Here is a 14,445-nt window from a genome sequence, read left to right on the forward strand (position 1 = left end):
TAGCCTTGATGAATAATCTTCAGAACCCATTTATCTGAAGTTAGTTGTTGCCAAAGAGAAAAATAGAAATTCAGACTTTCTGGAAGGGAAATGGGACTGCTAGGGTAATAGGTAGGGACAAGGTCCCTAGAATAGTCATTATGACTTGTTGGACTGTCCTTGGTTTTGGGAGATTCCAGAATTCTTTTTGGACCCCCCCCCTTGCCATTTCCTCTTAAACATCTATTTACGTGTATTTTGCGGAGACTGTTTATTTTTGTTTTTTTTGCCAAAACTCCATTCCTATCACCCTAATAGACTTCTTTGATCTAATGAACAGCATCTTCTCAGCATATATAAACCCCACAAATCCTCTGGCCAAAATCTTTTCTCATACTGTGTTGCTAAAAAAATTAAATTCTATCCCTCTACTGATTAGATCTGCCTTTAACATCTCCAACTTGAAACCACTACTAAAACACTACATAAGTAAAACCTGGCTCTGCTCATGTACTACCCCAGGCTGAATTAGTCCTTCCCTCCTTCCACCACCAGCATATTTTGACAAATAAATGATCAGTAATTCTAATTTGCTGCTGCATGACCCATGAATCTCATCTGTGATGGTAGTGTATCAGAAGTGGTGTGATCATGTTTCCATTGCAACACTGTCCTTTAAAAAAGAATAACTCCATATTCCTCTGCATGACAATGTTATATGTGGCATTCAGGGAAGTTATAAGGAGGCCTGACGCTCACAGTAAGCCCATTTTGGTATGTGGTAAAAAAAAGTCTGTACTAGTAGATAGTGTTTTCTCCTAAATTATTTGAGATTTTAAAGTAAGTACTTTGCTTTTGTAAACATTCTTGTTCTAAATTGTGTTAGTGTACAGGATCCATAAAACATATGTAGCCTATTATATGAAGCATTTTACAGGCATGTGAAGGGTATAAGAACCCACAACCATATTTTGTTATGGTCATTTACTCATTAAAGTCAACATCGGGGGTTTTACAGTGCCTTGCACAGTATTTAAGGGTTTTTTTTTAATTATATTTTTGGATGTAAAATACTTTCAAAAGCAGGAATTACATATACTGTAGCAAGCTGGAAACATTAGGCTGTGGAGTTATTTTATATCTAAAATATAAAAAAATGTATAGACTAACAAAAACAAATCCAAAACAATTTAACACATAGTCCATTACATAAGCTCAGTAATGTCCTTCTGGGATTGGTGCTGCCTTCCACCTGTGGTAATGGGCCTCACAACATCCTTGTGTGAGCCCTTATTTCCCTGATAACACCTTGCCAGGCATTATTGCCTGCATAATGTACTACTACCAAAATCAAAGCTCCCTAGATTCTTACTGCAACAGTGGCACACTGAGAGATTCTGAATATCTCAGAATTTTCAGTGGTCAGTTGTGACATAGCCACAAATCAGTAATGAATGCTACCTCTCTAGCTAAATTAATACATCTTAGCACCTTGGGGGGGGGGGGGGTTCTGCATGTGAATTATCCTAGTGAAAAATGCAGAAAAAATAAGCAAATGCTAAAGGCAAACCAAAAGCTTTGTCTTTAATAAAAAGAGGTATGCTAAGAGAAATAGACAGCTTTTCTCAAAAGCTTTAGCATGTTTTTACGTGTTAGATATGCTCCTTGTTATCTTCACAAACCACACCAATACTTTTTACTGCAGATAGAAATGTTTCCTGTTTTACTGTTAAGCAGGGCTAAATCATTCTTGTTTAATGCTTCTAAAATCCATGAATATTTTACGATTTTCATACTTTAATTATAAAAATACAACAGATTTTTTTTCAGTGAAGATGCCATTGTACAATTTTATGATCTCATTTGCGAACCATAGTTTTTTTTTAGATGTTCAGTAATTTAAAGGAATGTAATAGAGTGCAACTATAAAATTAACAGTTTCTTGCGCTGCTCAGTAGCTGTTCTTTTCAGAAAGCTAGAAAGTCAGACATCTTCAGCCTGCAGCAAACACTTTGCTCTCCCAGGTAATGAAGCTGAATGATGTTTAAACGCACACCTGTTGTTAAGAATTTATATGATTTTTCAGCTGGATGAGAACTCATTTGTCGCATAAAAAAGTTTTTGTTTCAAAGAAACAGAAAAAGTAAACGTAGTTGAACAATTTGTAAACTCACTATTTCAGAAAGTGTGGGTTTTGTTGCTCCTCATATAGAATGAGAAAATGTTGTGTGTTTTTCTTCCCATTTTGACATAATCCATTTCTGTAGGTTTAGTTTACATAATCTGCTTCTCTGTAGTTTGTTACAGTTGGAAAGGTTTAGGAATGACTACTACAAATCTGAGTAAATAAGTCAGAGCTCACGAAAGTTACTACCTCCAGATTAATTGTAAGTCACAACACTGAGAAACCCAACTAAATATTCTCAGAACTCAGAGGAAAAATATGTAAAAAAGAACACAAAACAGTGACAGTGCAATATAATCAAGACATACTCACTATATATTTATTTTTATTGATTTTATTTTACATTTGTTAACCGGGAAAGTCCAACTTGGAATGAACCAATTTTCAGCGGAAGCCCGGAGAGAAATGCTCCAGATGCATGTCTTTGTAATGTGAGAGGAAACCGGAGCAGGGAGGACATGCAGACTCCACAGAGAAGGCACCCCAGCCGAGAATCAAACCAGAGAACCTCTTGCTATTTGGCAACAATGCTACCACTGCAAATAATGAGTATTCTCACACAACAGCGTAACCAAGTACAACAGCATACAATAAAAGTGCTTGCTATTTGCAGAATCGCTACTTAATTATGTACAGCGAAACTTAATATAGCAATAACAATGACAACGGTGTGGTATATTGAAGATTTACCTATGGTTGGTGTGGCTTGGTCTCAAGTGCGAAGCCTAAGTGATTAAATAAAGCCAACCATGGGTAAATCTTCAATATACCCCAACAAAGAGTTGGTTATTGCTATTATACAGTGACATATTTAAGAAAAAAAAAATACTTTCTTTTGCTTAAATAATGTCTTTGTATAATGCCTCCATGGCGCCCTTCTGCATTTTTCCGGTATTCTGGGGCTTTTCTGATGTACTGCGCATGCGTATGGGACTTGCGTTCCCACATTTACACAGTACATCAGTGTTGTGCAAAGGAAGTAACAGAGAAAGGAAAATCTCCGTTGTTTTTTATTTAAAATAGAAAAGAAACCGAGAGGCTTTTGGCTTTCATGAGAGCTGGGACAGAGAAAATAAACGGATAATCAGGGTAAGTTTCTTTCGTTTTGCAGAATGTACTTCATTATCCTCTCATTTTTCTCTGTGCCATCTCTCTCATTCATTTGATGTCTTTGGTTTTTTAAATTTATTAAAAAAAAAAAAAAAAAAGTAAAAATGTTATGTGATATACTAATGAAAAAAAGTCCAAGCGACCAGACCTTTTTCCTTTGGTATTTTCTTGGATTTACAACAGGCACGCTGGTTGGGCTGACCAATCAGCATGCTCGTTTTGGTATGTTAATGGCCATTCATATTATAATTAAGCAATAACCCACACATGGGTGTAGGTAATGCTGGATTTACCCACAGTTGGCGTGGTTTGGTCATGAGGGCGAAGCCTGAGTGACCAAACAAAGACAGCCGTGGGTAAATCCAGCATTACCCACACCCAGAAGTGCGTTATTGCTATTATACAATGACATTATTTAAGAAAAAAAATACTTAGTTTTCTTAAATAATGGCATTGTCTCCTTGCTGCCCTTCTGCAGCTGTCCGGTATTCTGTGGCAGTTCTGATGTACTGCTTACACAGTACATCAGAGCTGTGGGTGGAAGCAAATGAGAAAGCAAGATCTCCGTTGCTTTTTAGAAAGTGTCTCGCTATGTTAAAGGAGTTTAACATAGAGAGACAGATTTAAAAAAGCAACGGAGAAAGTTCCGTTGCTTTTTTTTAAAGCTGTCTCACTATGTTAAACTCCTTTAACATAGCGAGACACTTTCTAAAAAGCAACACAGATCTTGCTTTCTCCGTTGCTTTAGAAAGTGTCTTGCTATGTTAAAGGAGTTTAACATAGCGAGACAGCTTTAAAAAAAGCAATGGAGATCTTGCGTTCTCTGTTGCGTTTTTTAAAGCTGTCTCGTTATGTTAAACTCCTTTAACATAGCGAGACACTTTCTAAAAAGCAACGGAGATCTTACTTTCTCCGTTGCTGTAAGAAAAAAAAGACATACTAATGGAAAAAGTCAACTGGACCTTTTTCCATTAGTATAAGTCTGATTTACAACATTTTGGAATATTAATGGAGGAATCGTTATATAATATGTTTATATACATTGGTCACTATGAAACTAGCAACATTGTTTCAAAGTTCCACTGTCACACAGTTGTCACATTCTAATTCAGTTTAGCCTTTATACAGTTCTGCTTCCTCCATTCCAACTCTTTAGCTAATTCTCTTTCAGCCAGTTTTGATATGCAGTTTCTGGAATTTCTGTGAAACTGATACCTCCACAGATGGGTTTAGATCAGTGGTCTCAAACTCATATGACTGCCAAAGTGCATAAGGACTGGCATAGTCACCTGAGGCCCACAGTCTCCAAAACAAAAATTTATGTAGACAGAACAGCCAGGAATGTAACACAGCAGCTTCCCTCACCCAGAATTGTGATGGTTTGAGGGTAGTATGAAGCTTGTTGGCCTCCTGTTGATATCCTCAGCTTAGATACTGTTTTTACTGGTGTGCTGATTTAGTTATAGATACACAAGGAATCACAGAACTCAGAAACACATGCGTGCATGCGCATACACACATGTATGTATATATATATATATATATATATATATATATATAATTTACATTTTTAATAACAGGAGATCAGAATTCTCTAGAGAGTTCTCAAACTGGGCAGGCCTTTTTTTGTTCTGCGCTGTTCTGATATTAATTGTGCCCATTACCTATACAGTGGGTTGCACACCATTGATATTCTTTGCTAGCAGCTACTTTGCCACTGTTAGTCCCGTGCCACATCTGATTAAACCATTTCACCTATGTACCCAGAAATGTGGTCTACTAGCTAATTCATATGTCATTTTATCATAATGTGGTTTATACCTCTGCTGGTAGAAAAGAAAATTGTGCAAAAGAATTAATGTCCCTTTCCCAGGACCAGTTGTAGAAAAGCATGTTACCTAGAGAATTTTCAAATGTGCAGCAGTCCTGAAATGAGTTAAGCAATGTCTGATACAAGCTAGTAGCATCCTAGGTTAAAAATCTAGTCTTGTTTTTTTTTCTTCCTATCTCTGGCACATTGATTATATAGCCATAAGTTATCTGATACTGTATTATCAGATAACTATATGGTCTGTGCCCTGTGTGTATCATTATAAATGTCTGTGTGCTGTGTAAGTCTTTGATTTCTGATTCACTGGTATGACGTACTCTGCAATGAATCTAAAAAAAGTAAATTAGACACCAGGAGAGTTGGAAATATGATTAGAAATTTGGTTTAACTGGAGGACTGCTCTAATACATGGCACTTGCATTTGATTGCATAAATGACAAATGATGCAGCTATAATTTAACTACTCCTCTGCCTGATTTTCCATTAATCTTTTAATTGTGGTGCACTGATCACACACCAGGATGGGCAAGCTATGTTTAATATCTGGCTGACTACAAAGTGTGTGCAGTGGCCATGAGAGATCTGATAGTACAGAAAATGTATCATAAGCAAAACCAAGATGTTAGGACCTTGCATGCATCTCTGGTGACTCTCTGTACAGAATAGTGCATCCATTTTTGAATATCAAGCAGGCAGGGTAAAGATATTACCATGGTGGTGCAGCGGTAGCATTGTTGCCTCACAGCAAGAGGTTCTCCCGTTCGATTCTCGGCTTGGGTTGGGAGTGCCTTCTGTGTGGAGTCTGCATGTCCTCCCTGCGGTCGAGTGGGCATTCGAAAGACATGCGTTGAATGGGAGTGCCTTTGTTGAAGGTTGGGCGTCGGGCTGGCAACTCGACACCATAAAAACCAACTGCCAGTCATTAGCTGACCGGAGTTCCGCTGTGGCGACCCCTAACCAGGGAAAGCCGAAAGACAAACAACAACATGCAGGCAGAGTAAAGGTCACAACAAGACAGGGCACAGGCAGGGTAAAGGTCACAACAAGACAGGGCACAGACTATGTCAAACATTTATGAGGAAATATCTCACTGGGGCTCCATTTGTAATGCATAAATTGACTGTATGGTTTGAATCTGCATACCTAATATGGTAAATGTCTGCAATAGCAGTCTTTGTAGTAGTGGAAGATGGCATGGTGGGAGACACGAAGTTCATAAATGAATGATAAAGACCTATCTTACCCACAGTGCTGAAAAATAAAAAAGTAAGCTGTATTCTGTAGGTGTTCAAGTACAGAGGAGTAATGAGAAAGAAATGGGGTCATATTAACCTAATCTGCTATAACACATTTCTTTGTTAAATGTATACTTTTGTAACAAGTAATGAAGTGTTCCTCTTGGAGAAAAAGAATCCTCTGATATCAAATTTAAATGTACTTTTCTTAACATGGTTTAAGGCTTTACTTAAATTATAATTTTTTATTTCATGTTTTGTTTCTTCAAGATAGGTAGAAGAGCCTGTCTGTACAACTGACAGACATCTAAGATAATTTTTTTGTACCTCACATCTGCTAATTATATTTTATTTCTTCTTTATTGCAGACTTGCCAAAAAATCCTGGTTTGGTAATTTTATCAATCTTGAGAAAGAAGAACAAATCTTCATAGTCATAAAGGACAAGCCATTGAGTTCTATCAAAGCAGATATTGTGCATGCATTCCTCTCGGTAAGAATAAAACAAACGTCTCTGCAGTGTTCTGAACTGATTAATACATTTTCTGCCCTAAGAAATGTAATCACGGTATTATGTGACCTTTGCTAACATTAACACACAGGTGTCATTGCTCTCCACAGAAATGTAATGTAGCAGTCAAAATATAGTTTAACTATCTTCTGTATTTAACATAGTCTCTGTGACTGGAGTGTTTTCTTTTTGTTAACACTGATGATTTCTTTTTTCAAAGTATTAAGTAGTTTTATGACACTAGGTGCTCTGGTGGCATAGAGAAATAAAGCCCTGCCTATGGCTCAGATGACTCAGGTTTCATTATTGGCTGTTGGTGACCGACAGTCTTCTGCAGTGATCCTTGGAGGTTTGGGATTTGGTCCTGATGACCCAGGTTTCGTTACTGGCTCTTGGTGACTGACAGAGTGGCCATTACTAACTGTGGGAGGAAGGGGTGGTCCTGCAGGCATCTTCTATAGTGATCCTTGGTGGAGGTTTGGGAAGGCATAATGGGAGCCCAGGGACTAAAAGGGAAAAAAACGGGAGAGAGACAGCCAAGCTACTGTGCAGTCAGAGCAATACACCAAACATTTACATTGCACACCTGTTCCCTTAATGCATGATTGGTCTTGCACAAGGGAATGATGAAACAGGGTAGTTAAAAAAATCCAGATTGATGTAGGACAGCATCAACCAGCCTGGAAGGCAGGATGTCCTTAAAATCCTCACTGGCCCCATTATAAATTCAGGCATTAGATTGGGGGTAGTTTGACAAGACAGTAGACCCAGTGGATGTGGGGCCCTGGACAGCTGTCAGAATGAGGGAAGGGGAGGAAAAAAAGAGGGCAAAAAACTATTTGTATGACTCTACTTGCCCAGTTAAATGATTTAACTATATTTAAGGAGTTATCAAACACAGCAGGAGACGCATTACCTCTTGAGACTTTAGAAAGTTAAAAAGGAGTAGCTACAGCTGTAGCAAGCTAAAACTTAACTTTGTCCTAAGTGTTAAATAGTTTTTATGAATAGAATTACCTTATTATGATTTAGCTATTGTTAAGGTGGCATATATAGGGAACTGCCTACTCTGCGTCCCCCCCCATACTTATAATTAACCCTGAAAATGCACTTTAGGAAGTAGAAAGGAGATTCCCATCATCTGAAATAATTAACCTCACTAAATGTACATTTTAAACAAGGGAGATACAGTTATCATTATAGGTTCCAGGAGGGCTGCTCACAATAAGATCTGTGTTTAATTTGGTCATATGTGTTCACTTTTTTTGCTTTAAGAGTCATATCTGCACCTCATGGTTTGTAGGTGTGCTTGATGAATGTCTTAATTACTGAAAATTAATTGTGGCGTGCAGGATGACTGTTTACAGACAGGGGAGGGAGACTCAGAGACAAGACTTCAATTCTTAAAAGTATGGAAAGCAAAGTCACCAAAAATTAGTTTATATGTTGTATATTTGCAGGTCTGTTTTTGATGATTTATTAGTCACTCTTAGGTTCATAGGAGATTATTACACTGACACCTCAAGGGCTCTTAGTAGTTTATTACTACCTGGTACCTTGGGGGTAGAGAATGGCTACGGTTTGTGTCTCTGCCTTTGAGTATTTTTCACACTGCCCCTGTCCATAAGAGCCATAGGCACCACCTCAGGAGTGAATCTATGATTCCTCGTCCATTGATCAAAATTTCATTTGAAGAGGGTCAGAGAAGGGTTCTGCTTCACATTAATAGGTAGCCTGTTCCAGAGAAGGGCTAATCTCTGAGAGACATATCTGTCCCTCCAGCATGTTTTGTTCACATCACAGGCCTCGTTTAGATGCTTGAATCATTCTCTGGCTGTTTGTTTTGCGAATGTGTAACAGTTCCATCAGGACCTGATTTGAGAATGCCTTGTAGGTTAGGTATAGATCACCCTTTAATAGTTGGTAGGAGACAGAGTAAAGGGACAGGGCTTTTATGTGATCTGCATAAGACATGTTGTTTATACTGTGTATTTTTTTGTAAGAACCTCTTAGGCTGCTCCAGTTGTTACAAGTGCCTGGTCAGGTACATGCCAAAAGGTACATTGTGCTCAATTATTGGTCTGATGATGGCTGAGTATAGTGGGACTAAAACCTCCTTGGATCTGGATGCCATACCATTACTTATAAGCTGTGCTGCACAGAAAGACTTCCTCACCACTGTGGATACATGGTGGTCAAAGTTCAGGTTAATGTCTATCTGAGTACCTAGATGTCTTACCTCTGGATAACTACCTGTTCCAGGGTATTTGCATTGACACAGTCAATGTTAGTAGTCATGTAAACTTCCCAGTTAATGGAGAGGTAGTTGAAATCACCCATGAAATATGGTGTTGAGCTGAATGGTAAGAGATTCTAACACATTTAGCCTTACCTTCTTATATCACTCAGCTTGACACAATAAAAACTTTCAAATCGGCATGAAAATGCCACTACCTCACTAATCATATCTGTTCCTATGCGCAACAATTCAAGCCACCATAAAATGCCACTACCTCACTAATCATATCTGTTCCTGTGCACAACAATTCAAGCCACCATAAAATGCCACTACCTCACTAATCTTATCTGTTCCTGTGCACAATTCAAGCCACCATAAAATGCCACTACCTCACTAATCATATCTGTTCCTGTGCACAATTCAAGCCACCATAAAATGCCACTACCTCACTAATCATATCTGTTCCTGTGCACAACAATTCAAGCCACCATAAAATGCCACTGCCACACTAATCATATCTGTTCCTGTGCACAACAATTCAAGCCAGCATAAAATGCCACTACCTCACTAATCATATCTGTTCCTGTGCACAACAATTCAAGCCACCATAAAATGCCACTACCTCACTAATCATATCTGTTCCTGTGCACAACAATTCAAGCCACCATAAAATGCCACTACCTCACTAATCATATCTGTTCCTGTGCACAACAATTCAAGCCACCATAAAATGCCACTACCTCACTAATCATATCTGTTCCTGTGCACAATTCAAGCCACCATAAAATGCCACTACCTCACTAATCATATCTGTTCCTGTGCACAACAATTCAAGCCACCATAAAATGCCACTACCTCACTAATCATATCTGTTCCTGTGCACAACAATTCAAACCACCATAAAATGCAACTACCTCACTAATCATATCTGTTCCTGTGCACAGCAATTCAAGCCACCATAAAATACCACTGCCACAATACTCTAATCTGGTCCTTTGCACAGTCTAATGCCCCTATAACCTTATAAAACTCTCCTTAAACACTTTTTTTTCTTTTACTTGTTAAGTAACTATTTCTGGACCACTTTTCTTTTCTCCATTACGTAACTTCCATTCAACCTTCCTAATAACTCGGTCTATATCCACTAACATAGTCTAATCTCCCAACCTACTACTATCTACACCTATGCAATATCTATAATCTCCTCAGTATTTAAGAACTGTTTCACGTCAAAATCAACTACCATCTTTATTTGGCAGCTTTTTATTCTTTAGTCAACATCTTCTTTCGGCTGTTCCTGTTAGGGGTCGCCACAGTGGATCACCTGTTTCCGTTTCTTCCTGTCCTCTGCATCTTGCTCTGTCACACCAACCACCTGCATGTCCTCTCTCACCACATCCATAAACCTTATCTTAGGCCTTCCTCTTTTCCTGTTACCTGGTAGCTTCATCCTTAGCATCTTTTTTCCAATATACCCAGCATCCCTCCTCAGCACATGTCCAAACCAACGTAATCTTGCCTCTCTGGATTTGTCTCATAGGTTCATAGGTTCATAGGTTTATACTAGGCTATCTGCCCTAAGGCATTTATAAGCCTAGCCCAAAGTTTTGTGGCTTATGCCACCCCTTATGTTAAAAAATACTGAGCCCATTAGTTTGTTGTGCCTCTGTCCAGCAGTGACACAGAGATGATTCCCGGGGTAAACCTACGATCTCCCATCCACCGGTCAAGATTTCTCTTGAACAGAGCCATCGAGGTGCTCTGCCTCACATGGACTGGGATTTTATTCCACAGCATAGGGAGTCTCTGGGTGACAAATCTATCCCTCCAGCATGTCCTATTTATATCCGTGCTAAGGTTTAAGTTGCTTGCTCTAGTGGATCTGGTAGATTTGGATTTTTTGAGGTGGAGCATGTCCATTAATTCCGGGTTGGACATGGCTTTGTATGTCAGGCACAGGTCACCTCTGAGCAGGCGGTATGCGACTGAATAGAGCTGGAGTTTCTTCAGTCTGGCAGCATATGACAGATTTTGGAGTCCCTTTATCCTTTTGGTGAGGAACTTTTGGGGTCTCTCCAATTGCTGCAGGTGTCAGGTAAGATACATCCCGAATGGGGCATTGTACTCGATCATTGGTCTGATAAGTGAAGAGTACAGGGGAACAATGACCTCACTTGATCTGGATGTGAATCCCTTCATGATCAGGTGGGCAATGTAGAAGGTCTTTCTAACCACTTTAGCAATGTGAGTGTCAAAAGAAAGGCCACTGTCAACCTGGGTCCCCAGGTCCCTGATAACCTCTTCTGTGCTTAATGGATTGCCACCTATATGGTAGCTTGGGGTTACCTTGTTTTTCCTGAAGGGTATGACTATACATTTTTTGGCATTTAACTTCAGGCCATGGCTCTGTCACCAGTTATCAGTTTCCGTGAGACCCTCTGAAGGATATCTGTGTCCGATGTACTTTCCACTATGGCCCAGTTTGCAGTCATCTGCAAACTTTGTCAGCCATAGTCCTCCTATGTTTGCCTGTACTTCTGAGAAGTAGATGCCGAACAACAGGGGGCCAAGGACTGAGCCCTGTGGGACCCCACTTGTGACCGGCTTGGAGTCTGACATGGCGCCAGCAACTCTAACCCTGTGGGTTCTGTCCTTTAGCCAGTTTGCAACCCATCTTGTGACATATGGGTTTACATTTAAGCTGGTAAGTTTCTCTATAATACCCGAGTGGGGTATTGTGTTGAAAGCTTTTGCAAGGTCAAGATAGGCTGTATGGACTGCCTTTCCCTCATCAATGGCCTTGGTGACTGTTTCAAAGAAGTTGACCAAGTTCAAAAGGCATGATCTGCCCTTGACAAAGCCAAACTGGGTCGGGTCCAATGTCTGCAAGTCCCCTATGTCTTTGTTTATGAGTTCCATTATGATCCTCTCCATAGCTTTGCAGACCAGGCTTGTTAAGCTTAACCTTCCAACCTGGGCTGACCCTCTAATATACTTATTCCTAATCCTGTCCAACCTTGTCACACCCAGTGCAAATCTTAACATCTTTAACTCTGCCACATCCAGCTCAAACGCCTGCCTTTTTGTCAATACCACTGTCTCCAACCCATATAACATAGCTGGTCTCACTACCCTCTTGTAGATCTTCCCTTTCACTCTTACAGGTACTCATCTGTCACAAATCACTCCTGACACTCTTCTCCACCCACTCCATCCTGTCTGTACTCTCTTCTTCACCTCTCTTCCACTCTTACCGTTACTCTGAACTATTGACCCCATTCCTCTATCCTCCCTCTCATTCACACACATATATTCTGTCTTAGTCCTGCTGACCTTCATTCCTCTTCTCTCTAGAGCATATTTCCATCTCTCCAGGGTCTCCTCCACCTGTTCCCTACTCTCACTACAGATCACAGTGTCATCTGCAAACATCATAGTCCACAGGGACTCCTGTCTGATCTTGTCTGTCAACTTGTCCATCACCATTACTTTAGTATTGTACTTATATCTTTTACAATGCCTATGTTTTGTTGCTTCTATAAAAAGCCTATGTTTATTGTCCACTGAAATTGGGTTTCTAACCCAGTGGACTTTCCTGGCAATAAATAAATAAATTCAGGTATGAGGTATGGTTTTCCTGAGTCATGGTTGGGAACCTGTTGCTAACAACGATATGGTAAGGGATTTTATCTGTTGTTAGTTGGACATCGAGTAGCTCTAGTGTGTCATATTATTTGACAAGTCTTGAGGTGTGCTTATCTTTTATGTAAACTGGTACACTTCCATCTTTTCTCCTTTCATGTGCAGTATGTGGTCTGAATATATGGAAGGCATCATAGCCTTGCACTTCAGGGGTTTTCCACACCTTTGAATAATGTTTCAGTAACTACACAAACACCAGCATTCTCCAGGGTGAGATTGGAAAAAACTCTCTTTTTAGCCTCGACAAAAAGTTTAGAGCCGTCATCAAAACCTTTAAAGCCAGCTATGAAGACAGAATTGCAGAAGACACTAAAAACAACCACAAAGCCTTCTATAGTTATATCAAGAATCTCCATGGCAATACCCAGGTTTTCTCTGAGTTACTGCATAATGGTACCTCCTAAATTGAGCTAACAGATATTGCTAACATACTGGCCGACAGATTCAGTGCCAACTTTACCCCTCTCTTCCCCCCTAAAAGACCAGTCACAATACCGGAGGAATGCCAGGTACCCAGTATTACTGCAGCACAGGTTAAAGCTGCATTTTCCAAGGCCAAAAATGCAGCTTCCATGGGACCCGACAATATCCCTGTATGTGTTCTACATGAGCTACAAAGTGAACTGGCACCACATCTGTGTGCCCTGTTCAATCACAGCTTGACCTCAGGCTTTGTCCCTGTCAAATGGCGCACTGCTACAGTCATCCCTCCCCAATAAAGGGGTAGTGACTACAAACCCTTGGAGTTATCTCCCCATTAGCCTGATGAGTCTGATTTGTAAGGCTATGGAACGCATCATCATGGACCTAATTAACAAGGATATAGGGAATATCAAACCAACAAAAAAGATAAAGAGTGCACCACGAGCTGGAGTTGAAATATCAAACAAATCCAAAAGACTCTTTATATGAATAAAATCCTCGTTTATTACGAATAATAAAACTGCAGCAAGTGATAAAAGTAAGCGCTTTCGCGTTGATACCCAACGCTTCATCAGACATAAAAAAGTGCTGAATCTGGCTCTTTTTAAAACACCCATTGGCATGATGTCATAATTGCCTTAAAGAGACAAACATATCCAAATGCATAAGTATAAAATACAACATAGGTTGAAACATCTAGTATCTAAGAATAAGAATGAAAAGACATACTGCTAAAACAAAGTGCATATAAATTGACACTAGTGTTTCAGGGGTCTGGAGGCTAGAAAAGGCTTGATCGAAAGCCTTTCATTAAGCCCAAATTTATGGGCTTGTAGTTTAACAATCCACTTGCCTTCTCTTTCTTCAACTCTGTTTTTAGCGTTGCCAAGTCTTCCATCAATGTTCACCAATTCAAGAACAAGGAATTTAAATGTGTGGTTTTCACCTAAGTCAACTACATGTTTGGCTAAGGCATTTAATATGTTGTTTCTGGATATTGCGTAAATGTGCTCCCTGATACGTTCTCTTAAAGACCTGGTGGTCATACCTACGTAAAACTTCCTACATATTTGGCACTCAGCTAAATAAACCAAATTGGTGGATTTACAACTCGCATGATGTTTGAAAACATAGTTTCTACGTGTACCAGGATGTATATATTGGTTAGTATTAGCTACATATTTACATTGGTTGCAAGATGAACAAGCAAAGGTGCCACATTGTGTGCTCG

The 14,445-nt window shown here is 39.5% G+C and overlaps 1 protein-coding gene across 10 annotated transcripts in view; it reads left to right on the forward strand.

Annotated features, from left to right (window-relative positions):
* Window positions 1–14,445, forward strand: part of BRSK2 (BR serine/threonine kinase 2) — a 2,790,504-nt gene that overhangs the window by 2,432,816 nt on the left and 343,243 nt on the right. For all 10 annotated transcript variants that reach the window (XM_044059311.1, XM_044059313.1, XM_044059318.1 and 7 more), the window contains one exon: window positions 6,709–6,832. In XM_044059311.1, coding sequence (XP_043915246.1) covers window positions 6,709–6,832 — 124 coding nt within the window. The remainder of the gene's footprint in view (window positions 1–6,708; window positions 6,833–14,445) is intronic.

This window comes from Protopterus annectens, chromosome 17.part0, assembly GCF_019279795.1.
Source record: "Protopterus annectens isolate FY-2018-M chromosome 17.part0, PAN1.0, whole genome shotgun sequence".
Taxonomy (NCBI): Eukaryota; Metazoa; Chordata; order Ceratodontiformes; family Protopteridae; genus Protopterus; species Protopterus annectens.